We start from the raw sequence: 27,062 nt of genomic DNA, 5'->3' as shown, positions 1-27,062 counted from the left end.
CTTCTGCATGGAGTTGGAGATTTCACTGCTGAAATGTAGACGGTTCTACCTGCACAGCAGTATTCGTCACAGTATTCGTCACAGTATTCATCACAGTATTCCTCACAGTATTCGTCACAGTATTCATCACAGTATTCATCACAGTATTGATACGTTAAAGTGAGAAATAGCAGTTATTTGTTATCATCATTCATCGGGCTTCACAAACAGCAGACTCACAGGAGCTTATGACCTCTGTGACATCACAAATATTGTTTTGCCTCATTGAGTCTTCAACCATTCAGTCCCTGTCAAATGTTCCAGTCACTGACACCGAGGCTATAGCAAAAATGAATAATTCAATGGTTGCAGAAGCCTATCAGAGGAACCTCTCGTGTTTGGAGGCCATTTTAGATACCAGTGTAAATCCAAGTCTCCGCGAGCGTAATGAATAAAAGTGTAGATAAAACACATAAACAGCCTTTGCACTCGGAAATCAGCTTTCTGATCCTTCTCCAGGCTCCGCTCGGGGATTCAAGGAAATGTCCAGTTTGACTTCAGTGCAGGAGAGTAACACAGATCCAATTCACAAAAGACTCAGGAAGTCTTCTGACACTTTCCTCTGCAGTCTGTTTCTGTGGTGTAGATCAGGTGTATTTTCTATTCTGGTTTCAATGCGTCACTTTATGAGATTCAAGTAACTTCTCGACAGCTTGTGTCCCATATTTATAGAATCCATTTCTCCTCATATGACGTTAAAAAGCCTAAAAATCGTCCTGCTCTCTGCTGAGTTCCTGGAGAAGAAGATGTGAAGATGAAAGATGTAACTCGACAGTAATGCTACAAGACGTACTTTAAATTGAGTTGAATCTCGCGCTCAGCGTTTCACTTTTCCAGGAAATGTTGATAAAAAGGTAAAGAAGTGTCTCCACGCTCTCGCTTTCCGACGCTAAAAGCACTTCTTTTAAGAAGAGCCGTGAGAAAAACTGTTAATCTGTGAACAGCCTGATTAAGAGGGAGTTGTCCTTGTGAGCTTTCGAGCGTTTCAAAATCATCCCATCAAGGAGAATCTGTAGCGGAGCGTCTGGGGAACTGAAACACTGGAGGGAGAGGACTCTCATTTGGCTTCAGTTCTGCTGTGTATGGCAGCCATGTTCCCCGGGCTGATGGATGAAGGGAGAAACTCATCTCATGACTAATTATTTATCTTCCCTCCAGAGCTGTTGTGTCTGGGGCTGGAAACAACACAACCCCTCCGCCCCGACCAAGCAGTGAACAAACCGGAGTGATGGAGGTGCACGAGTTTCCCCTTTGTTCACTGTAGAGCGAGGCTGCCACACAAAGCGCCCACAGACAAACTCTGACAGGTGATATATCTGCTTTCCCGAATAACTTCTGTGAGATTACGACTAGTATTTTATAGAGTGGATTTATGATTAGCTTTTTGACATCATTGGTGCGGAGTAGGTCTGTCACTTTTCAGTTTTGAAAGAAAATAAGACGTAATCCATCCTTCCATTCATCCATTCATCTATTTAGCCAATCCCAGCTGACATTGGCAAGAGGGGGGGTACAACATTACAGGTCACCAGCGTATTGCAGAGAGAAACGACCACTCACACGCAGACACAGGATTCAAACCTTGTTGTGAGGTGACGATGCTAACCACTGCACCATAGAGGAACTAACACAAACATAATCCAAGTTAATTTTAATGAAACACACATAGGTCATTTTTGGGAAATGGAAAATAACAATTTGTTATGCCTTTGTTCAAACATAATCTCCATTATTATGTGAAACTGTTTTCTGTTTCTAGTTCGACCAATCACATTGAGCAGGCTTTTAATTGCCTGCAGGAAAACATATGTATCGAATATCGGCTTTTTAAAATGTGTCTGTATTCATATGCTGATAGCTGTTAACAGAGATACGCCAAAATGTCGTCTGGACCTAAAAGACCAACAAAACTATATCTGTTTGTGTTTTGTGTAGAGAAACATTTGACTACTGTGGACTTGACCTCAGATGCTAATTCGATGTCAGACAACAGCCAATGGGCTCAGAGATTGGTGTTTACCAGGATATGTTCTCGTTTGTTGGGACAAACCAAAAGTTATAAGTTTACATGTTACTCGCAGAACCCAGATACCACTTGATTTTCTTCAGATGGAATTTCATGCACTGGACTAAAAGTGTGCATGTGTTTTTGTCCTCCATTGGTTTTTGCTCTACAAAGGACTGATGAGGTCCATTACTGTTTCAATGTCATGGGTTTCGGATTAAAAACACACTTTACTTCAAAATCTCCCTTTTTCCAAATGATTAGAGCCTCAGTGGGAATCTCAAGCATTTAAAAAAATATATGAATATCCTGTGGCTTCGTTAATGGTGATCTCTAATAACTGAGTTCAACCTGCAGTCCATCATTCAGAGGGTGCTACTGCTTTTCTCGTGGGCTGCAGAACGTGCAGCTGAGTCCAGGCTGTACTGCAGACTCACACTCAGCTAAAACCTGAGCAGACACCTGGCAGGAGGAATTCCATTCTAGCAGAGGGAGGTCTGTGTCCTCTAGCACTTTGAGCTGCTCTAATCTCTTATTCATGTACTGAAGGTGAGAGAAGAGAGGAGCAGCTACAAGTGAGAGTCCAGTGGGTCGAGGAGCAGGGGTGAAGGGGGAGAAAGAGAGCAGTGGTGGTTAAGAGATGGAAAGGGTGAGTATAGGTAGAAAAAAAACAGGGGGAAAAGCCTCGACTCCCTCTCATCTTTCCGTGAACCTATCAGTGGTTCCTGCGGAGGAGAAGAAAGGCTCCGATCCTGGAGCTCCGCACAGACGGCGATCAAAAGGAAACCCCGTCTGATCCAAATGTCGTTTGAATGTTTTATGGTAGCCGCGGCGTTGAGGTGAGGCTCGAGGAAGACGTGGCTCAACAGAGATCTGATCAGAGGTGGTGTGTCATATTCATATTCACATTGTGGAGATTTTTTCCCCCCTCAGCAGATAAATAGTATATTTACATAATTCAAAATGCTGTTAAAAAATATATCCAAGTGTCTCATGACTGGATTTTCAAAGTCTCAATCCCTTGACATTATGTCTAGATATGGTTAATCAAGTCATTAGCGGCCGCTGAGGCTGTGCTGGCTTTTCACATTAACATTATAAATGCATGTTGAATAATGGAGCTCTGAAATACATGTGTACAAGGTGCGTACATCGTACACGGCGACATACACATATATCCCCTGTAACTGGCAAACCTACTGCATCATGGGTGCTAATTGATTTGTGTTGTTGAAAGGTTAAATAGGCTACATGGTATTTATCAACCATTGGGCATCAGCTCACACCTACACTGCCTGTCACAAAAATACACCATTTATACCCCCAACAAGAAAGAACCGTTCCATGGATCTGGACAAAGGGGCAGACACTTTTTCCACCAATCTCCAAAGAAATAGTTAATGGATCTTGATGAAAAAAATCATAAAAACATATTTATGGTTCTGGTATCACATATTCATGCAAACATTTCTAAAAGGCAACCAAAGTTTTGTTGACGACGTATAAACAAAATGTCTGTACAAAGGACATGTTGGAACAAATTGTGTTAATACACTGATGCATTAGGACAATGCTCGACTATCAGAAGTAACAAATGATGACTAGTTGGACTGAGAAAATGACTCAGCAAAGTGTCCAGAACTCTGGGGAGTTGTTCTGGGATGAACTGGACAGAGGGTGAAAGTGCAGCACAAGAAAAGAGGAAGGCCACAATTGTGATTGGCTGCTGAACGAGTCAAAAATTTAGATTAAATATGGAGGATTTCATGATTCTTTGTAATATCAAATTAACACTTACAACTGAGGTGTCTTCATGTTGCGTAAATTAAATCACACATGAATGGACTGAAACCTACATGCAAACACTTCTTTCAACTGTGACATTGGCCTCCAAGGACGCATGGAAGCTACTGTATTCAAAGCCTTGTTTCTTCAGGTCTATTTACACTTTATTATGCAGATATCGTCCCTATAAGCACTCTCATGTAATGCTAATGCTCACACACATGTTAGCACAGGCTCATTTCAAATTTAACATGTTGTGCTGTCTCAGAACTTTCATGCCATGTGTGCCTACGATACTGGACATGAAAAGGATTTCTCAAGCTCCTACACTGTGAATATATAAACAAGTAAGATGAATAACATGAAGACGGCACATAGCTGCTCATATAGCTGCATACAAGATGAATTCAAGACTGTGGACGACTTCTGACAGCGCTGTGGTGGATTTGAGAAGGAAAAATACGATTATGATGTGGGTGACTGGGGAAAGGAGTCATTAATGGTTTAACTTGTTCCATTTAGATATGGAAATTGGGAGGGAACTGGTTCTTCCAGTTCACTGCTGAAACAGAAACCAAAGGCAAAGGAGAGGAACTGCATGGTTTTACTCGAGTTTACACGTCCCAGCAGTTAAGCAAAGCCTTCACACACCAGGTAAAGTTTTATTTTGATACATTTGCACTCCTGTCTTTAATGTAAACTAGTTAAAATATGTTCCTCTAACTTTGTAATTTCATTTCTCCTTATATTTTCTAGACATGGCTTCAGCCGGAAGTCTAATAGCTGATGATGATTTTCTTTGTTCGATTTGTCTGAGTGTCTTCACTAAGCCTGTGTCAATCCCCTGCGGGCACAACTTCTGTTTTGACTGTGTCACAAAGTTCTGGGACTCTAGCGATCCTAAATGCCAATGTCCACTGTGTAAGGAGGCATTTCCCAGCAGACCGATGCTTCGGGTGAACACAACCATGGCTGAGCTGATTGAAAAGTTCAAAAAAACAACCCAAGAAAAATCCTCTGCTACCATTGAAGAAAAACAAGCAGGAGAAGTTCTGTGTAGTATCTGTGAAGGGGCAAAGCTCCCAGCCCTGAGGTCCTGCTTGGAGTGTGTCATGTCTTACTGTAAAACGCATCTGGAGCCTCATCAGAGAATTGCCACCTTGAAGAAGCACACGCTGATCAACCCAGTGGAGGACCCGGAAAGCAGGCTGTGTGACAAGCATGGCAAGCCTCTGGAGATGTTTTGCATGGAAGATAAAAGTTTTATCTGTCGGGTCTGTAACAGCAGTAACCATAAAACCCATAGGACAGGGACCATAGAGGAGGCAGCTCAATTGCTAAAAACCCACCTTGGATTGAAGAAGAGTGAGAGGGATCAGATGATCGAGAAACGTCAGCAGAAAATTGAAGAGATTGAAAACTCATTGGAGGCTAGCAGAACTAACGCAGTGATGACGCTGTCCAGCACCGTGAGCGCGGTGAATGATGTGGTGGACTACATTAAGAGGAGCCTCGTCGAGTTTACTGAGGTTATCGAGGCAAAGCAGGAAAAAATTGAAACTGAGGCAAAAGGATTAATTCAAGAACTGGATCTTGAAATTGTGCAAATAAAGCAGGAAACTACTCAGCTCGATGCACCGACTGTCAAAGACCCCTTCATGTTCATTAGAAACTTCCGTTCTCTTAGCATCACTCTGCCCAAGGTGAAGGACTGGGCCGGTGTGACTCTTAAATGTCACCCGTCTCCAGCGCAGGGAGCCAGGCTGAGGGCAACACTCATGAGAGACATGAGTATGCTGTGTGATCCTGACTTGATAGAAAAGCAGCAGCATGCTGTAGATGTAACTCTGGATCCTGACACAGCAAACCCCCAACTCAGACTTTCTGCAGACAGGAAGAGAGCCGCACACGGAGACAGAATAATGAAACATACAAACGTCCCGGAGAGGTTTGACCAACTCTTTGCTGTCCTGGGAAAAGAAGGATTCTGCTCAGGAAAATTTTACTACGAGGTCCAAGTTAAGGACAAAACCAAATGGAGTCTAGGAGTTGTGAACCATTCCATCAAAAGAAAGGGCGAAATAAAACCTAGCCCTGAGAACGGTTACTGGACCATTTCTCTGAGAAAGGGAACTGAGTTTACAGCCAATGTAAACCCTGCCGTCAACCTCCATCTGAGCGAGATGCCTCAAAAGGTCGGAGTGTTTGTCGACTACAAGGAGGGTGAAGTCTCCTTCTACAATGTGGATACCAGGGCGAACATCTTCTCCTTCACTGGATGCAACTTCACAGAGGAGCTCTTTCCAGTCTTCAGCCCCGGTCTTAACGATGGCGGCAGAAACTCCGCCCCTTTGATCATTACTTCCGTCACACACAACGCCTGAGTTTGTTTTCCATGATGACGAGAAGAAGAAAAAAAAGAAAGATAGAAGAATGTTGAAATGTTTTCACCCGTCAAACTGCATTGTGCAATTCTGGTTTGTCTCATCCATCAGTGCCAGGACTGTGTGTCAGTGTGCGTCACCTGTCACTCTAACAGCTGTAGATCTCCAACAGAGTCTCCATGAAGTCAACAGGACATCCACTTAATCTTCATGAGCTGGACACTATAAAAGATGCTCTTACACACTAACACCTGAGCTGCAGATTATTGATGACATAATGGATGGGTTTAAAGGACATTTGTCAGTCAGTTTTTCTCAGAGAATTATTTTCCCCACAAATCAATGTGTTCAATTAAAAACGTGATTGTTTAATTGAACCTGACTCACACATGGTGCCTTGTCCTCTGATTGGAATTAGCCAAACCTGCGAGGTGCAGGATAAAGTCAAATGGGGTAAATCTGCCTAAATGGGGTTTTCAGTAACATTTTATCAAACAGAGCGAATTAAAGTCTGCTTTTCTTTCTTTTTAAACAGCTGTGTTGTTACAGTTGGATCTTTATTGAGAATGTTTCACTTATTTCATTTTTATCGAACAAAGAAAAGGGATTTTTGAATGATGTGTTTTTCTTACTTAAAAAAAAAAATGTATTGCTTTTCTAAATGATCAATCTGATTCTGATATTTAACACCTGATTGGACGTTGTAGCTTTAGTTTGTGCTCATGTGCTGTGTTGGAGTGGATACTGTGCAGACAGGAAACTGTTAAATACTGTTGTGTGTTGAATAAGTATGTGATGTCCCCCATTTGACATGTATTCACTAAAGAAAAGATAATAATAAAGGTGGTTTAGGAAGTTGTGATGTCTTTGTCATTGATTACTTCAACATGCAATTAAACTACATGTTAAAAACTGAATATAAACTCAAATTAAAGACACAATGCTAAGCTCAGCCACCACTTGCAAAGAATTCATTACATTTCTTTCCTATTGCATATTAAAAAACACAAATAATGATGAGTCTGCCTTTTCCACAGGGGTGAATGAGATTTTAATGATTTGAAAGGGACAATTGCATCCACCCTGTCTCGAGTGATACCAGGTCTACTGCAAAATGGAACAGGAATATGCAGGCGGTGCATGAAGAAGAGGGTGTGGCTGAACGTCATAAAAGCACAGCTTTGTTTTCGAGCTCTCACTCTGACTCACCCGGAGTAAATTCTTAATGATGAGTCAGGTGCCTCCCAGGACAAGTACAGAAACCCTCCGAATATGAAACGTACTTCAAATATCAAAAGTGAAAAGACTGATTATGCAGACGAATGGACCTTGTCAGTGTTGCATTACTATACAGTGTACAGGTCTGTGCAGAGACCTTCAGAGGGGAAAGTGCTCGAGGATCAAAAGAGGGAACACGTAACCAGATTTTAAAACATCAAACACCAACATAATTCACAGCATAACCTTTAAATTACAGGATCAAAACAGAACGTTATATTAAATCTTACAAGTACATCATTGACCCACCACTTCACACCTGGAAACGAGGCACTTGTTGCCATTGCAGCATTAAAGGGGACATAGCATGCCCATTTTACCACAAGTTGATATGGTTCCTTGGGGTCTTAATGAAATGTCTGTAACATACTTTGGTCAAAATACCACAAGGATCATTTAAAACAGCACCCTGTTTACCCTGTATAAAACAGCCCTCCACAGAGTGACCTGTTTTGAGTGCCTGTTCCTTTAAATGCTAATGAGCCAGCTCCCCCCTCCCCCCTCTCCCCCCCCATGATTTTAAACGATATAAATTACATATTTTATATGATATAAATTATCAAATATGCATCCCATACTTTGTATTCCCTTCTGTTGTCCTGGAGTTTTAATTTTCCCAATCACATAATTAAATGTCCCCCTCTGCCCCCCACTACAAGCACACAAGCAGACAGACAGAGAGAGAAAGAGAGCGGGGGGCTATGAAGATCATTTACCCCGAACCCGACATTCAACGGGTACAACAACAAGCGGAGAAAGCAGAATCGCGGGCTGACCTTATATATACAGTCTATGTGGCTGACCAGCGGAGAAATGCTCGTCCCGTGTGAACAGCCAGGTGGCTGCGTGCTGGAGAACGGCGCTGCGCTGCCTCGCAGCTGCGCTTCCGCGTCCGGTGTACCCGGCGTAACTACTGTAACCCGGCATACAGTAGAGCTGAACACTGCGGAAGTCTTCCACACAGCTGGCAGTGTGGAAGACCGCTGCGAGGCAGCGCAGCGCCGTTCTCAAGCGTGCAGCCTGGCTGTTCACACGGGACGAGCATTTCTCCGCGCTGGTCAGCCCCATAGACTGTATATATAAGGTCTATATAAGGCGATTCTGCTTTCTCCGCTTGTTGTTGTACCCGTTGAATGTCGGGGTTCGGGGTTACAGTAGCGCTGAACACTGCGGAAGTCTTCCACACTGCTGGCTGTGTGGCGCTGACACAAATTCCAGCTCACGCACGGGAGAGCGGCGGTCGCTCCCGAGCAGCTGCTGCAGCCTCCCAGTCCCAACGATCCAGACAAATGCCACATGTGAGTGAATCGCGGGCTGACCAGCGAGAAATGCTCGTCCCATGTGAACAGCCCGGCTGCGTGCTTGGGAAAGGCGCCTCGCTGCGTCCGGTGTAAACCCGAGTAACGAGTGGGGGGCGAGGGGGTGGGCCAAGACAGTGTAGGGAGACTTCCAGTTCCTTGTTACGACACAAAACCCAGGAAGCGCAATCAGGTCGCTCAAGCATGGCGTTTCTGACTTAGAGGAACTATAACAAAAGCGAGTGTTTTCCCCAGAGTTTTGGGTTGGTAGACATGCCAGATACCCACATTAACCTGTAGAAGCACTAACAAAGTGGAATTTGCATGCTATGTCCCCTTTAACCTATTTTCAAAATGTATGAACCAATCAAAAGGGAACAGATAGATTCATTTAATCGCAGAGAATGTTCTGTCCTCCACACTCGCACAACAACTGGAGAACTATTCTCTTCAATTTACTTTTATAAGAATCTCTCCAGTCAGGCTACAACAGTTTATCATGTGGTGTGTGTCTGTGTGTGTGTGTTTCTGCAGGTGCACATGTCTTTTGTCCGTCAGTATGTGAATCTAATGAAGTGCCAAATGCAATGAGATAAATCTATCCATTAGGCTCCCTTAATGAGACTAAATCCACAGGGCTGCTAATGAGTTGGTGCTCCATTCATTGTCCTCAGAGAGCTGGAGGACCTGACTGAAGATGGAGATGACCTGGAGCCAGACACAATCACACCCTCTAAGCCAGTAAATCCACAGCTCCAGCTGTTGTAGGCCTCCATCATTTAGCTGCCGCTCCTTCAGGAAGTGACTTCAAGCTAGCAAACAGCAAACTGATTAGACACTGGAGTCACAGGGAAACACTAATCATCTGTAATCATTGATCTGCCATTACTGGGCCATACTCATTATCCTGATGGAACAATGCTCTGTAGGATTCTGTTGTTACTGGGCTATTATTAGCTTTCAAGCTCTGCTAAACATGTGTTCTCCACACATGCAACAGATAATTGGCTACCGTTATTCCAAAAATGAAACTGCTCTTTGATTAAAAGCTGTGTCGCATCTGTGAGAACATTATACAGCAAATTAAATGAATATTCATCACTGTCACGATAAGATCTAATGCTGTGTGTTGACCTTGCAAAATGACAAGGAAGAGAGGAAGAAGGAAGAAGAGTCAAGTGGTAAAGATTTTAAGAAACTATTAAAACATTTGGGAGCACACAGATCAGTTTACCAAGGACACAGATCACGTGTCGACAAATCCAGACTTCACCCGCAGTTTTCTTTTCACACATGCACAACACAACATGAGGTTCTCTGCACAGACGCATTGAAAACAGTGACAAATCCTCAGATATTTTGTTTCTTTTTGTATTTTAAAATGTTTGCGTCTGTCACTTATTAGAAGCATCATCAACCCCAAGGTTCTGGGGCAGTAACACCTTGTTCTTAGTGCCAAGCCAAACTGAAAACCTCACCATGTCTCCAATCATGTTGATGGAGGCTATCTGTGCTTTCACTTGCTCCTGGTGAGGTCACATCTGGGTGTTCGGTGTCTTCATGGTGCAAAGTGGAGAAAACGTGAATGCTGTTAACAAAATGTGTTGTATTTATGTGTTAAGAGCGTTTAAACAACACCTTGACACCTCTTTTCAATATTTGCATATTAATGAAAAGCAAAGAAAAGGGATCGAGTTTGACAGGCTTATAAATCATTTGAAACATATGCATATTAATCATAAATCTGGATTCGCGAATAAAAAAAGGTGCCTGTCAGAGATGGACAGGCAGTTTGCAAGTAACAATAGTTTGACTTTTCACAAGTTCACATCAGAAGCTACTATTTCAATCTAATTGTAAAATTATGCTAATTGGTTTAGATGTTACATGATAACTTGAGGTGGTGATCGGGTGGATTTGCCTTGTCTGGAAATATTTTTCATGTGATTGTCTCCCCCTCTGCTACATATATGTGTTACCATATACAGTATTTACATATATCTCAACCCTAAAATTAAAATGTTATGAAAACATCATCCATTAACCATTGTCTTTAACTTCTCACTGCTTGTGACTACCAGAGAGTTTCAGCAAATCCCAGTGTATGTTGTTTGAGAGACGAGATACATCCTGGACAGGTGAGGAGATATCAAGGACTTTAATATGTGGATGACATCTTCAGAGTCATTCGCCCTTTACTTTCACTTTCACCTCCAAATAAGTTCGATCTGAAATGAGAGGAAATCTCAGCGGCCTGCAAAAGTCAACCTTTTTCTGTGAAAGATTAACAGGGACGACACTCGCAAGGTCAACGCTGCTGTTGACTGGAGAGAAACGTCACTGACCTACATAACGGTCACACTGTAGCCAGCAGTGGGAAAGACAGGTCATGTGCAGGTCTTTCCCCTGTTGGGCCGCTGGATTTTTTACCTGTGGAGATTAAACTAATAATAACACACAGAGCACACGGATATTGTCTTTGACGGAGCTGTTGGCGACCGACTTTGGCAGGAGAAAAATGGGCCATTTAGCCGGCCACTGCAAGGATCCATCGGCCAGTGAGTCAGCTCTGCCCTGCAAGTACTGATATTAGTTCATTTGGAGCCCCTGTGTATCGCCGCCAAATTGTAAATCCAGCCCAATTAGTGTCACCCCGACAGATGAGAACATGCAGTCACACCTCTGTGTTTTAAGGCCCCTCTTCTTTCTACCGCTCATAATGAAATTAATTAGGAAGTCGTTCTTTAATTAGACAGCACGCTGCCCTGATTGAAATTAAGCTCACTGGGTGAACGTCTGCACATGGCACACACACACACACACACATACACAAATACATGCACACACACACTGGGACAATTTGTTTCTGACAGTTTGTGTGTAACAGGTCAGTATGCATGAGCGAGCCGAAGGCGTGTGACTTCCTGATTGATGGGTCTGTTGGCATGGTGAGAGGCAGGCGGGATGTGAAATCTCTGCCACGCAGCTTCCCGGTTTCAGCCGTGTGACCTCCAAACGGTCCAGACAAGCAGCGCCGCGGGCTGCAGCGGGCTAATCAAAAAACAGCAAAGACCAAACAAGGCTACCTCCTTTCAGACTGTCTCAAAATAACAGGATTATAGTTTATCTCTCACCAGCAGTTATTTGATGCTGGTAGCATTTAAATTACAGTCAGGCAACATGCGACCAGACGATGAGCAACTGTAATTGCAGACAGTGACTGTGCAGCTCTACATAGGACCGCACTTGAGCGTTGTTGCAGAAGAGGACAGGTGTAATATCAGTAGCTGGAGTCAAGCTGGTTCTTTACCTCTTCTCTCCAAAGGACACACTGTGTAGAGGGATGTTATTGGTTGCTGGGTCAGAGAGAATGTATTGAGTCCTAAAAGTAGCAGATAAAAAGCCAACAGCGTACAAATAACACAACTAGAATGGCAGTTAGAGAACGCATTCCTCCGCCAAGGCCCAACAGTCCCCTTATTAAACCACATTTAGATTCACCAGATGCAGATTTTTATTTGGATCTGCTCTAAATTACACACACTCATCACAAATATCAGTCGCCTTAATGTCCTTTTTTTTTGTCAATATCCATGAATTATTCTCTGGTAAATTGGTAAAAACTTTAAAATGTCATGAAAAAAAAACGAAAGCTCTCAATTCTTCCACGAGTTTTCGGGGAAATCTGTTTTGTAGTTTTTGAGTTATTGTGCTGACAAACTAACCAACCCCAAAAACATTTCAGTAAATACATATAAAAAGTTCAATTAGTGACAAATCGCTCTGTAAAAGCACATGAAAGGTGAGAATAACATTGTCCTGTGGTGTAAAATTACCATTATTACCACATCTACAGGGATCAGGCTGAGCTCTGTGATCAACATCAATGACTCATCAAACCCTGTAACTTTAGCCCTTTAAAATCGGACCTTCTGACCCTCTGGATGATCGATTTATTATTTTTTTTACTCGATACTTTTCTTATGATCTTGTTCTTTCAGTAGATGTGTAAGTCTGATTCAGAACTAAGTAACTAATTAAGTGAGATCCTTAGGTGATGGTCAAAATAGTAAAAATGGTCGTGAATTCCAATTTTCGAGGACTGAGAATCAAACAAGCTCTAAAACATCAGCTGTGAAAATGAAGGTAAATGTGGGCTTGTGTTTATTTAAACTTTATTCTGAGGACACATTAGACATTAAATAAAAGGCCTATAATCTCCTGATTTGTGCGTTTCGGCACAATGGCTGAATACAATGGAAGTGGATGATGGTGAATCCTGTTTTGAATCGGCTTTATTGATCGCTCACAGAGGAGTAAGAGGCAATTTCACTCATCAAACTCTGGGCGTGATCGTATTTACCTCGAAACGAGCTTCTGCGTGGGTGCTAGTGTTGCCCTCTGCATGTAGCTGTGGGTGAAAGTGAGTTCCTTACACATCTCAGACAATGATCGCATGATTCTGACAAATATGGAAAGACAGGTGCATGTATATAATTAAAATTGTACATCATTTCATTTGAGTCAATTTGCACTGTTTGCAGTGTTAATGTTGAGTCAACCTGTTCATTGTTTTGATGCATAATAAGAGAAGAACGACTTTATCTCCCCGAATTCCATTGGTAAAGCTGTCACATGACGACTACTGTGAATGATGTCTTCTTGCAACAGGAAACAAGAAACCTTCCTTGTGTCAGGTGAAAATTGGACATAATGACGCTCAGTTATATGTGCACTGTACCCCGCCATGCACAATACAACAAGATTGTTTATACTCGCTCTATATTTGCCATTATATTCATCTAAATCAAAAGTTTAATTTAAATGAACTTACATCTGTCTAGTAACAGACCAGAAATAGGTCAAGTTTAGAGCTAAAACCTATAAACTTCAATTGGTCTAGAAGAACTAAACCATGGATATTAAAAGAAGAAGTCAACAACAATATCTTCGTCTGCTAGAGAGGCATCGTTACAATGAAGTCGTATTTCACAGCTGGGGAGAAAAATAACCACCTACGCAGTGTTATTAAGTGAGTGACACTCACGACTCAGACTTCATACCTGCAGCACGATCTCTGCGCACAAACACGTGGAGGTTTGTCCGAGTTACTTTTGCAATTTCAGCGACTGAAGACACAAACATCGCGTTGGTCACGTTGATCCAGGGCCGGGGGCTGAAACAGTATCTACTTTTAGTGGGATGAATTGATTGGTGGGAGCAAAGGTTCGATAATACTCAGCTGCTCCGGTCCACATTAAAAACAGACAGTTTCCTAATGGGCTAAAAGCAGAGTCCAGTCCAGCTTCTCCCGAGAGGAAACAGTCTGGGAGCTTTGTCTTTAAGAGCACAAACATACGACACAGAAGATGATGTGATTGCATTTCATTGTCATTGTCATTCAAGACGCCATATTTGGGGACAATTAAATATAAATTGATATTAAATACCATATCATATACTGAATACATACATGAAGGTCATTCAACGAGGCAACTCAATACAAACGTAGGATAAACTGCATCAGCAACTTAATTTAAATGTGTATATTTCATCAATGAAATCACGGGCGATGTGGTGAAAGATGAGTTTTTTTTACGATTCTTCTTTAGTTGTGAGACTTTTTGGACTTTTGATTTCTGATGAACTTGTGTTTGGACTTTTCTTTGTTTATTTGGAATCCTGGATTTAAATTCCATGTTTAATTATTTGGATCCTCAAGTGTTTAGTAACTTTCACGTTGTCTTGGTTCTCTTCACTTCCTGTTCCACCTGCGTCTCGTTGCCCCTGCCCCGATCACCTGTGTTCAATTATGTGATCAGCTGCCTCCCTTGTGTATTTAGTCGCTCTGTTTCCTTTAGTCTCTCTCTGTCTGTCTCTTTGGTTCGTGTGCTGTTTCCTGTTCATTTTCTTTTCACCTGTCTTTTGCCACCTGAGTTTTTTAGCGTTAAATTACTTGATTTGCCTGTGTTGTGTCACATTTCTTTGCTGTGGCTGCATTCAGCTCCTCACCAGTCTCAAACTTGACAGTTTAATTATCTGTGAATCTGCAGATAATCTTCAGTAATGAACTGGTGCTTCGTTCAGTCATGTGATTTCATCCTCCAGCCAAATATTGAGTTTGCAATTATATAAAACAAACAAAAGCATCAGCTGCTCTTTATATTTATTTATATTTTTTTTTTTTCTTTCTTAAAACATGACTATATAGAATCAAAACAGCACTGCACTGTTTACGTACTTCACTATAGTATAAATATATACAAAACTTGAGGTACTGCTATTTTTATTTCACACTTTTTTTTATTTCTTCTCTCGTCAAAACCTTACTCCCAAAGCTGATCGTTGAGTTTGGATAACATCGTGGGTTTCCCTTCATACTGCACTTTCTCTACCACGCATCACACAGCCAATTTGAGGTGCAGTGTTTTACTTAAGGTCACTTGAATACACAAAATTGACAAGCCGGGGATCGAACCACCGACCTTACATTAGTGGACGACCCGCTCCTTCTCCTGAACCACAGCAGCTGGTCAGGCTCTTTTTCACCCCTTTATTCAATGAAACCATTTACACCTTAACATCTTGAAAAAATGTTAAATTGTCAGTGTTCCTCTCAAAATTGCTGTGGAATCATTTTTTATTGAAAGACTAAAAATGTCTTTGCAAAAGTGCAGAGAAGAGATATGAGTGATTTGACGACGTCCTTATGTGACTCTTGCAGCTACAGCCATGAAATGAAAACGGAAAAAACTTCTTCAGATAAGAGGCCGTCTCGGTAGGCTGAAACACGGGCACAATTTCATGCCAAAATGATTACGGAAATTAAGTAAACACCGTCACAGTTGCATCACTTGACTCCACATTTTAGCGAACAAACAAAACAAATAATTACGGAACGAGCGAATCGAACACAATGAAACGCCTTCCTCTCTGCAGCTTTCTCTGTTGTAACCGTCACCTGAGAGCAGCGGCGCTGTAATCTACGGCGACGCCGAAAATATGTCTAGCCTCGGCCTCTGCTGTAAACACACGTCTTCATACTGACTGTGCTGCTTCCCAGAATCCTTATCAAACCCCCTTCCTCTGAAAGTACACGTGAATACTAATGTTCACACCTGCTTGAGCCTGCATCTGCATTTCTCCGCCAAAAGAAAAAAAAAGAAAAAGTCCTCCGCCACTTTTGCTGTCGGTGTGTTACATCAAAACACACCCGAGCGTTTTCTTTCACCGACTGCATCAGTCTTTTCTTTCCTGAGACGTCTTCAGACCATCAACATCCATCTGTCTGGGAATTCTCCCCCCCCCTCTCTCTCTCGGCGGTGCCACATGACAGACCCAGCGTGGAGTCAGTTCATCCTCTGATGCTGATTTGATGTCACTGCTGTCAGTCTACAAGCTGATCTTTGTCAACTTATTTCTATCCAAGACATTCAGAAAGCGTAAAGAAAGGAAACAAGGGGGCCGATAGATCAGAGTCTGAGAGATAGAAAGGAAGGCAGACAGAGGAGGTTTGTGTACACGCAGGTGCTGCAATGAATTCTGGGACTGTAAAACGACAAGTTGTGTCGTGTGCCCCACCCCCATGTGCCTGACATAACAGCAACTCCTTGCCTCTCTGAACAACCCCTTGAAAGTTGTTAGTCATTGTACTTTTTCTGCTGCACTGTGTGGATGTGTGTTTCCGCTAGGAGCTCAGACCTGTGTCTCTCTCTCCAACCTTGTCAAGGCAGATTGGTGTGTGTTTTTCTTGAAAGGCTTTAAAACGAAAAGCCTACACTGCCATGGTAGTTCTGGATCCATTGCACTAAAAGGGAGTAAAATATGGATTTGGTGGTTTCCACGTCGACCCAAACCCAATTTTATGCTTAAGTATTGTCAGAAGTTACCAACTTTTACAAGCACCCCAGCACTTTAATGCCTCGTACTGTATGATGCATGAATTTAGGGTGCTGGCTTTTCCTGATGGAAATGACTCACTGTCTCATAAACATTTTTGGAGGTCCTTGAGGCAGAAGAGATTTTGTGTTGAAAAGTGTAAAGTAGCACATTTGATGAATATTTAATGCAGCAGCATAAAGGCCAACTCCTTTTTTCTTGAAGGTGCTTTCTTATACAGCCCCAAGCATTGTTTCATTCAGATAGCCTCCAACTCTAAGAATGCAAGCAAGAAATAATATGCATTTTTATTTTAGCACTGTCGCCTCACAGCGAGAAGGACCAAAGACATGCAGATTGGGGTTAGATAAGTTAAAGTCAAAGCCCTGTGATGGACTGACAACCTGTCCAGGGTGTGCCCCGTCCAATCAATCAACTGGGATTAGCTCAAACCCCCTGTGGCCCTTACAGGATAAGATAAAGGATGGATGGAAAATGTCCCCACTTTATCAATGGAAGGATAAAAACTTAAACTAAACAGATATTTAAGTTACATTCCTGAAATAAGACCCAACAGACCAAAATCCAAATATTGAGTTCACTGTCACGTAAAAAACTAAAAAGAAGCAAATCCTCACAAGTGAGTGCACTAGGTAAGTGTCGGCATTTGTAAAGTTTTGTAAAGTCAAATTTTCTGTCAAAATCTCATTTGATCATGATGAATGGAATGGAGGCTGTGACCATTGTGGAGACACCTCCCACGATTGTGCTTGGAGTTGTTGGAGATGCAGCCTGTAACTTTAAGACAATGATGCCAAAACCACGATGCCACATAATGGGTCATTCCATACAAGTAAATGAAACAAAGGAAACTAACAAGAATAATTTAAACACATATTCTACAGGAAATTGCATCCTGGAGTCTACATGCACGAGTCTATATCAGGTCCGCGCATCTCAACACTGAAAACATGCTTGTCTGCAAAACTGCTCCAGCTCTATCAGCAACATCCAAGCATAGGCTGCACAACACAGGAAGCAGACACATTAAACTTAATGCAGACAGAGAGACAGATGACCGGCGAAGAAAAACATCTGAGCCTCTAATCATTAAATACACCATGTAATAATAATGGATCTTAACCCGCCTAATGGGCAGCACACATCCATGGACAACGCAGGATAATGTCTGCTGAATATGATACCCCCCCTTTTATCAGTAAGCTGAGTCAATGGCAGACTCCTGCAGACACCAACACAGGATTTGGAAAATCATTTCAAGCATGTGGAGTATTCTGGTACCAGTATATGTCGGTAACAACCATCAGAGGGGTCGAACAAAAAGATTTGGTAAAAAAGGGAGAGCACAAGCAAACATCTGTTTGACCTCTGATGCATCTGATCAGACTTTTCAAATACAAAAATATACGTGTGGTAACCTCCCTCCCTCTCTGTGTGTTTATTAACAGTTTACTGATGATGATGTTTCTGTTGAGATAATGCGAAGATGTAAGATGATGTATCTACAATAACAAACGACTTCTTGGTTAATCAATTAGTCCGTTAATAACTATTTTTGATTATCATTTGGTTTTCAGCATTTATCCAGGTCAGGGTCACGGTGACAGCAGGTGGAGCAAAACTCCCCAGACATCCTTCTCCTTCCATCCTCTCACTCCTCCTGGGATATCCTGAGGTGTTTCCAGGTTAGATGGGATATATAATCCTCGGAGCACGCTCTGGGTCTGCCCCGCAGTCTCATCCACGTTTCACCTCTAAACGGAGGCATCCTTATCAGGAGGAATCTAGACATCTATGCCTCCTGGGTGTGATGGAGAATTGAAACAAGCTGCCTGGAGCTCCCAACCCAAAGATCTGTGAGGGTGATGCCATCGGGCTTCACAGGGAAACTCATAATGGCCACTGTTAGCCACAATTTAACACATTTCAAGCCAGACGATTACGTGAAAGAACTTTTAGACTTTGTGAGCTGGTAAGAAACTACATCTATGTGATGTTACTTTGCCAGGGTGTAACAAATGAAGTCTCGGCCTATGTTTATTCAAAACCATTGTTTTTAAGTTTAAGAGCAGGACTTATTGATTTCACGTTCAGATTTTGTAATGCTTTCCCTCAAAATCCGGTGCTCCCACTCTAATAGCCCTTGCTAGTGGATACATTTGCTCTGCTTGTGCTCAAACTGTGCTCTTGCACTCTTGCGTTTCAGCTTCTCTGGCTCCTGAAACATCTGCTCTCAGCTTTTTTTCTCTGGTGTTTGATTTTTTTTTTGTAAATTAGCTGTGTGAATGCACAGATTATTGGATCTTGTTACGAACATATGAGCAGGTTTAACAGCAGTAAATTGGCATCACATTAGCAGGTGAGCTCATGTGCGTTCTATAAGTATGTGTCCAAGAGTGAGGGATTAGATGTTGAGAGGAAGTGTAGCCACAATGCCTCCGCAGACCATGAAAAGCCACATGTAGATTTACTGTGCGTTCATCCATCTGGAGCAGATAAGGGTTTGCTCAGTTAATATGACATATTATTATCATGTTATTGAATGTAATGCTTTAAAAAAATTTAAAAAACTTCTTCCACCTCTGTGTCTATTTGCCCATGCAGCTCAGAGGACTGGACTGTTATGACAGTGAAAAAATATCAAGGACAGTGGAGGAATTTTGAATTAATTTCTATGATCGACGACTTCTCTCTGCTGGTGTTTGGAAATACAGTGCAGGGGCCCAATCCTCATAAATATACATCACAAATCCATTTAAATCCAATTCAGGCACTACATACATTTGGATGGTAATTTAGGCCTGCAGATAATTATATGTTTAGCCATATGGGCACATATCGGAAAGGGGGGGTGGGGGGTGCAGGGAGAAATGAGCTGTCAACACACATTTGCTTCAAAGCTTTAAACCTTCATTTTATGGTATTTCTGTAATGAAAATACTGAATAATGCACACACTCTCAGCTCAGTCAACTACAGTAACCGTTTCCTTGGATACAGCTTACGTTCTTACATCCCCGTTAATAATTCAAACACTACACGCTTTCTTATGTCTTTAAGTTAAAGATAGACATGTATTTGCCTGTTATAAGCCGGTCTGTGTTCTCACATCTGAACATTGTGAAAACTGCTATGAATCATGATGAACTCCACTTGCGAACACTGACATGATTAATAGGATAGACTTGGTCGTCACCTTTTCAGGACTTGGGTAATCATTTAACTTTGAAATATGATGAGGAACTAATTTGTTATTATACCCCTTAGACACAGACAAAGTGACCAAATTGCAAGATATCACCTTTCAGACTCTCTGGCCACTGACACACAATGCTTTATTTCAGGACTATATTCTGCAGGTCATCTTCTCCAATCAGCGAATTATCTGACGGCTACTATGTGCAATAGGTCCCTCCTAAGGGGTCGTAACCTTTAACAGAAAGACCGAGATGAAACCCATTCAGCTGTGACCTTTCTGTCATCTCTTGAATTAGCTGCTTCCTGCCCGCCGAACAAAGATATCCAGGCGGAGGGTGACAGAGCCAATGAGGGTCGTGCTTTCATACAAAAGTTATATCAGTTGCAAAGGCCATATGTCACAGCTGAGAGTCCAGGGCGGAACGCAGCCACTCGCATTAATCTACCGGCTGATAATCAATTTCCAGGTTGGCTGCTATTGGTCAAAATTTAAGTGACAGATTTCGGGTACCGCCATGCATGGTGATTACCGCCGAGATTAGTGTCCGGCCTCCTGTGTTCCCATCTCTGGAATGAAGTGAAGTCACGAGACCTGAGAGTCTTTAAGTGTGAGGAGATACCGACCGATAAGTCAACCACTAGAACATGTTGTTGTTCTATTTATAGACTCGACTCAGCCGCAAAACATTAATGAAGGTCACGGGTGTTTGGATGTAAAGACACAACAGAGGAATAAACAAGGATGGAGCAGCACCTGGTTTGGCACACCGGGAAGGTCAATCGTGGTCGGAGGGATGTTTACAGAGTTTTTCACTTCTGGAGTATTTCTAGTAGCAGAGATACAGCAATAAGAGGGGGGAAGTAAACATAACAAACACCGTGGTATTATCTCTCACTCCTTCACAGAGATTCTACCTTTAAAAAAACGTGTAAAACTTTAAATGGCCTGACACTTCTGAAGCAAAGTGGACTTCTTGTAGAGGTGGGGGAAGTTTAGACATTTAGGTTCCAGATGGACAGACGCAACCAGACGGACAGTTTGCATCGTCTCCAATTCGGCACAGCAGGCGACTTCCTGCACACAAGGACCAATGAGAACACGCGACAGAACATTCATCAGTAGTTTCTCATCTCAGTGAAGACATGAGAGCTTGTACATAAAAGAAGTGCAGTTGAATTACACTTTTACAGCTAAGAAGAGGAAAAAGGAAAAAACTACCAATGATGAATGTCATGACATCAATTTTCTTTTAGTAGAGATTTACTGTACATCCATAGAGAAGAAATTAAAGTTTATGATCTGGTGAAATGACCGGAATTTGAGATTAGATTCCTCCAGGTGATTTCTGACCTTCTTCATAACTGTTATCAGAGGCCGTGCCCATCACCCACCGGACCAATGTACTCGCAAACTTTCAAACATGCAGTTCTCATGTATCCCCTCAGGGAAACAGCAGTAACGTTTTTTTTCTTAAGCCTACTCTCTCCACATTTTGTCTAAATGAAACCTTAAAACCTAAACTACTTTTACGATGTGTGTTTTTGATATAAACAATGAATCAAAACAAATGACCACCTGACCTATGCACTTCCTGTCAGCTGTACTCAGTATTTCTACATCTCCAAACCAATAGCTTTGGTTTACTTACCTGCAACTTTACTGTTTTTGTTTTAGCAGTTGCTTTCACAAGAAAAAAAAAAGCTCCACTGTGCATTAGTGTGTTGTTACAATATCAAAATGATGACTTCAATACAATACATGGGTAAATATCTTGGTATGGTACACAGGGAGTAAATAAATATGGACGACATGATAACTCCCCAAAAGTGAAGCCAAAGTGTCGTGATCAACCCCTATTGGCTGGCTGCAGCAAACCCCACCTCCTCCATGTTAGTGAATATGGACAGACTAAACTAAAAAGTCAAAGGAAAGGTCAAATAACATTTTCTCAAAGATGGTTTAATTCTTATAATTGTGCTCATTTTTCCAATCATTTTTGGTTTTGATATTATAAAAATGGGGTGATGTGCCATGCTTGACAGCTGAGACTAGATAAGTGCAAGTGTGGGCAGGACATGGAGACCACAGCGCCGTCCTCCCCTGGTTGGTGTAAGATGATAATATTCATATCCAGGATATTCTGGCTTATTTCTGGATGGTGGGGATGCATTGCCCATCTTTTTTAAATAACTTTATGACCCATCTGTGCACTGATATATTAGGTTTTATTAAAACAGGACCATGCTGACAAGTGTGCACAGTGCCACAAAGGCTTAAACAACTGGCTCTGCAGAGTTGGGTATCCATGGTGACACTGTAACCCGTGGTGACGGGTATCTGCTGGCAGTGTTACCAGCTGCTGTTGTTCATTTGAGTCTTTCCACAAAGATTTGAATTCAGAAAAACTGAAGATCACAGCTGTGCCAGCTGTCAGATCTGTGTTGTACACACACACACAGGGATGCAGGGAGGGGCATTACACACTGTCAGGCGCACACTTGAGAATGGTGCACAGGCATGCATAAACACAAACAGACGCCTACACGCTCTCTTTGTTGTGTCTGTATCACTCTCGGCCACATGCACTTTTTGCATGCAACAGTGAAACAGCCGCACATCTTCCGTTCCAGTAGTGATGACTTATCCAATCGGCACCTTTCTGTGAAAACGGGCTTAAAGCAGACAGTGAAGCCACCGCTTCCCAATAAACTGTCCTTTGTGTGGACTGTTTGGTAACGTTCATGCACAAAGAGGCCAATTGCAGATTTTATGGTATCAGGGCATTTGTTGAGATAGCAGAAGCTGTGTGAATGAGATTGCTGGTGTGAGACTGCCTCATTTGTACAGCTTTAGCAGAGGGGAAGAGCAGAGAGACGGTAAATGCTGGAGAGGCCTCTGTTTTCATTGACATTACAGACTCACGGTTCTGTGCTATGGACACATTGTATTAAAAGGACAAATGACTTCAACATGCAAACAATACAAAATACAGGAAAGTGATTGTATCTTATCGACAAAGATGTAAAAACTGAAAATAGATGCGTAATAGTTGAATCCAAAACCACAAGAAAATTATTACAAATCTTTAATAATACTATCATAATGAAGGTTATTAAAACACTGGCTGTCAAGAAAAGAAAACGCCAAACAAGATTTATTTAAAAAAAGATCACTGTGTCCGTCCTGTAAAGAACATATATTTATTTTCCAGAATGACCCAAATAAAAAGACTCATACAAGTGTTTCCAGATGCAAACTGACGTTTTACATTTTTAAGATTACTTCCAAGTCGATTTGATATTTTACATTTTTGCACGCAGGCTTTTCAAATGTCATTCTTATGCACTGTGCTGTGGATTCACTCTGATTCCACTCCACAACGTTCACTCACAACTTTGCCACATGCTCTGGTTTTATCACACTTTCGTGGAGCAAATGATGCATTCACAGACACATGCGCAGCCACAAATACGGATGATGTTTGGCTCTGTCTCGGTTAAGCATTCAGCGTCAGCATCCTGAATATATCAAAGTTTATTTTGTTGATTTGGTTCAGTCTCCCCTTCATCATTAGGTATCTCCTGTCCATTCAAACAAACTCATGTTTACTTATAGGTTGAACAAGATCAAGAGTGCATTCAGGCCAGAATCATGTCATCAGTATTCATTACATCGGGTGACAACGAGAAAATTCCTTCTCAGCCCTCCTCTGTCATTCCTGCAGGCCTCAGGGAATCCACTGAAGGTTAATTTATTTAAATCCCCCATCCACTCATCTCTATTCCATTAAACTCTACTAATAAATCTTTGCTTTGCCATGTAATCTGTTTTCTGCTGTCAAAGGCCCAGGCCGCAGATGCATTTTGCATGCATGCTTGTGGATGTGCCCTCAAAGATAACATGGCAGCAGATAAGGTCATGTTAAAATCAGTCGATGTCATGTTCTCAGTGTGTGTGTGTGTGTGTGTGTCTTCAGACATGTGCGTCACAATGCTCGCACACATGCCCTTTGAATGGGGCCAAAAAGCCTGGTTTAATTAATCTAAGTGCAGCTCATTGTAGGGGGCAGCAAACTCAAAAGGCTGGACCCTCAAAGCCACGTGCTGCTCCGGTGTCCCAAAGGTCCTGTAGAGTCTAATCCTGTGGGCTGAAACACAATTTCCCATCTGCCCTCGCTGCTGTTTTCATCCCATAATAAAGGATATGGTCATACCTCTCTGGCTATAATGGCAACAATTAGTCTGAGCTACAAGGGGACCTTGGCTATATGAACAAGTGCTGTATCATTATTACAGCATGTCATGTCAGCGTTACACAGATGCGGTTATGATAATGGCTGTTAAAAGACCTAGCTGTTGGTTTAATTGTGGGTGAAGCCATTTGCAGTCTGTTGATAGGACGTCTCATTGACGCCAATGTGGGGTTTGCGTTCGAGAGGTTTGGTTAATGAGAGCAGAGGAGTGAGGACCAGGAGTCTGGCTCCAAAAGGCCTCAACACCAGGAGAGAAGGTCGGTGTACAGTCTAAACGTCCGTCCATCCACCTATTCATCCATCTATCCATCCAGTATGTGGACTGCTTATCCTTTGAGGGTGGTGCGGTGCCTGGAGCCAATCCGATCTTACATTGGGCGAGAGGTGGGGTGACACCTGGTAAGGTCACAGTGTAAACCTCAAGACTGTAAAAAAACAAATGGATGACTTTACCAAAAGTGAATGTAAATCATCTTGATCGCCCCCTGATGGCAGGCTGCAGTGTAAGTCAAAACCAACGCCTCACTTGACCCATACATCCATTACTTTTGGATGTATGTTCTTGCGTTGGTGTTTTCTGTTAACCCTCGTCTCGGCCCCCGTAACGACACAAACACCGTGCCACTTGAAATGTTGCTGGGAAAATGTCGCCCAAAGACGTCAGATATCCTCTTTGAAACGTAGCTGCAGAGATTGAATAAAGCTAAGCTCGCACAAAATACTAGAATTACCATGTGTCTCTCATATTACCCCCTATACACGTAACACTAGCTGTGAGTTTCATCTTTTTTCTTCCTCTCATTCTTCCTTTATTGCTGTGTCCAGTGTTTTCCACTGCATCAGTTTCAGTCACATCAGCCACACAGCATCTGTGACATTTTCAACATCTCAAAGATCAATATAAATATACAATAAAACGTACATTTCAATGCTGACATCACTTTTCTCAGAGCAATAGAGAAGGATTTCTATTTACCAAACAAATCACATTATTTTTAAGCCCCTTCACATTGTTCGCAGACACAGGGGTTTTAAATATTGTGACTGATTATGCCTCTTCTCGGGAACGGGTGGGCGACTGCTCTTGAGTGACGTGTCCCTGAAAACCTGTTTTCTCAATCAGGTTCTCATCAGGCTCTATACAATTTCCTGCCAAAGTTATTTCACTTGTGAGATGTTAGTATTTATGTTTTTCACACTGCTTTCAAGTGGGCGGGATGTCACAAACTTCTAAACTGCACCCACACAGCCCTGGGAAAGAAGTTTTTGAATTTGAAATGCTTAATAAACAAGGTTTTTTCACATTGCTGTTTATTTTGTTTTGAATATTTAATGTCAGGGAAAAACACTTAAATCAGGTTTTCAGGGACTTTATTTTTTTATTCACTTCAAACCATAAATCCTAGCAATTAGTGCATTTGTGATATGCTGTCTTGTTATATTTATACTTATGTCATTCAAAATGTTTCCAACAATGTTCAAACCAAGAAAATCCCCAACTTTATTCAAGATAATGGGACGTTTTATTCTGGTCGCTTTTTAATTCTGTCTTACGCCCGGGCTTCACCGGTTTTCGGTTGCGCGGAGGAACAGCTGCGGAACGGCTTACATTTAATTTCTGGTTGCATGTTGACAGATTAGACCTGTGGCGCCGGTGTGGCAGGTCTGGCCACGCTGCTCATCTAGAGATTCAAAGTCTTGACGATTTTCTCAGCGTTCCACGTGTGGTTCACAGCAGAATAGACAGACAAAATGATCTGTCAGCACAGTTTCAATGTTTATCTGTCGAATATCACAAACATAAATATTTGCAACACTTCCTGTCGCCTACCTGTTTTAAAATAAAAGCACTCCAGCGTTTCTGTTGACTGAATCCATTGATTTGTTTTTAAAAGGTTTTTATTGTGAAATATTTGCAAGAGCAGAAGATGCATGGCTTCATGCTGTATAGTAATCTTATTTATTTGTGTACATAGGACTACTTTTATACAAGGAAATACAGGACTTAAACCAGAAGCCTCAAAAATGCTGTAGGTATATTTAAAGTTATCGTAAATAACTTCAGGTGTTGGGTAGTAGCTCGCTCGCTCTCTCCCTCACACACACATTTACATTTACGGTTACGCCAATGGTGGTGAAGACGACAATTCCCATGATCCAACGCATCTTTACGATGTTATCAAACCAGGTCTTTTGTTGTTGTTTTGATTGAGGGACCCCTTCACCCCAGTGGCTAAAATGAAATACACAAAATAAAGACCTCTTTACATCACATCACATGCAGTTTCAACGTTGGCTAGGGCTACACTAATCCCCACACAGCCCGACACTGCTCCTGAGAGATTGACCACACTGCAGCAACACGCCACCAGCACATTTGCTATTGTTGTCTGATTTTGCCTTCACCAAAGAACTAATCCCCCACTGTGGAACCGCTTCCTCTCTGGACCCTCTGTGGCGTTTTCCTTCACTCAGGCAGGAAACACAATGAGCTTAAGTTCTTTTTTTTCCAATACGAGTGTCATGATTACCTATGATTAAATCGGAATCAGAATGAATTATAACCCTGAGTGATGACACAAGGGAGAGGTTTAGTGCCAAAAGCCTTCCTTCAAAAGAAGAGACTCTCTTTTTTAAAGCTATTCCAGTGTGCGGTTAGTGAATAAGCTCGGGGAGAAGGATCGCCAGATGGCTGCTTGTCATTCTCTGCGAGTCGGAGCTTTCACTTCTGCAAACCTAACAAGATGCTCCGACATTTGAAATTCAAACATTCTGATATTTTACACCCCAAAAAGTTTTCCACCATGATAACAATTTAGCACTTTTAAGGACAGAAACTAAAACAAATATAATATATCATAATTTAAACCAAGTGCTTTCTAGGGTTGGGTGATAGCTCAATCTAATCTTTTATCAATTTGGAA

General features: G+C 42.0%; 1 protein-coding gene across 1 annotated transcript; it reads left to right on the top strand.

Annotated features, from left to right (window-relative positions):
- The first annotated feature begins 4,400 nt into the window (after positions 1–4,400).
- On the top strand, positions 4,401–7,075 carry LOC118111834 (E3 ubiquitin-protein ligase TRIM21). The gene is made up of 2 exons (XM_035160557.2): positions 4,401–4,483; positions 4,586–7,075. Exon 2 carries the CDS (start codon positions 4,588–4,590, stop codon positions 6,211–6,213), a length of 1,626 nt encoding a protein of 541 aa, XP_035016448.2. The 5' UTR covers positions 4,401–4,483; positions 4,586–4,587; the 3' UTR covers positions 6,214–7,075.
- Positions 7,076–27,062: the final 19,987 nt, after the last annotated feature.

The sequence above is a fragment of the Hippoglossus stenolepis genome, chromosome 7 (assembly GCF_022539355.2).
Source record: "Hippoglossus stenolepis isolate QCI-W04-F060 chromosome 7, HSTE1.2, whole genome shotgun sequence".
Lineage (NCBI taxonomy): Eukaryota > Metazoa > Chordata > Actinopteri > Pleuronectiformes > Pleuronectidae > Hippoglossus > Hippoglossus stenolepis.
The sequence above is the reverse complement of the archived record's forward strand: the minus strand, read 5'-3'. Positions and strand labels throughout refer to the sequence as shown.

Bases quoted from the DNA above. Each gene is read 5' to 3' on its own strand.
- LOC118111834 (XM_035160557.2), top strand. From the start codon at position 4,588: ATGGCTTCAGCCGGAAGTCTAATAGCTGATGATGATTTTCTTTGTTCG.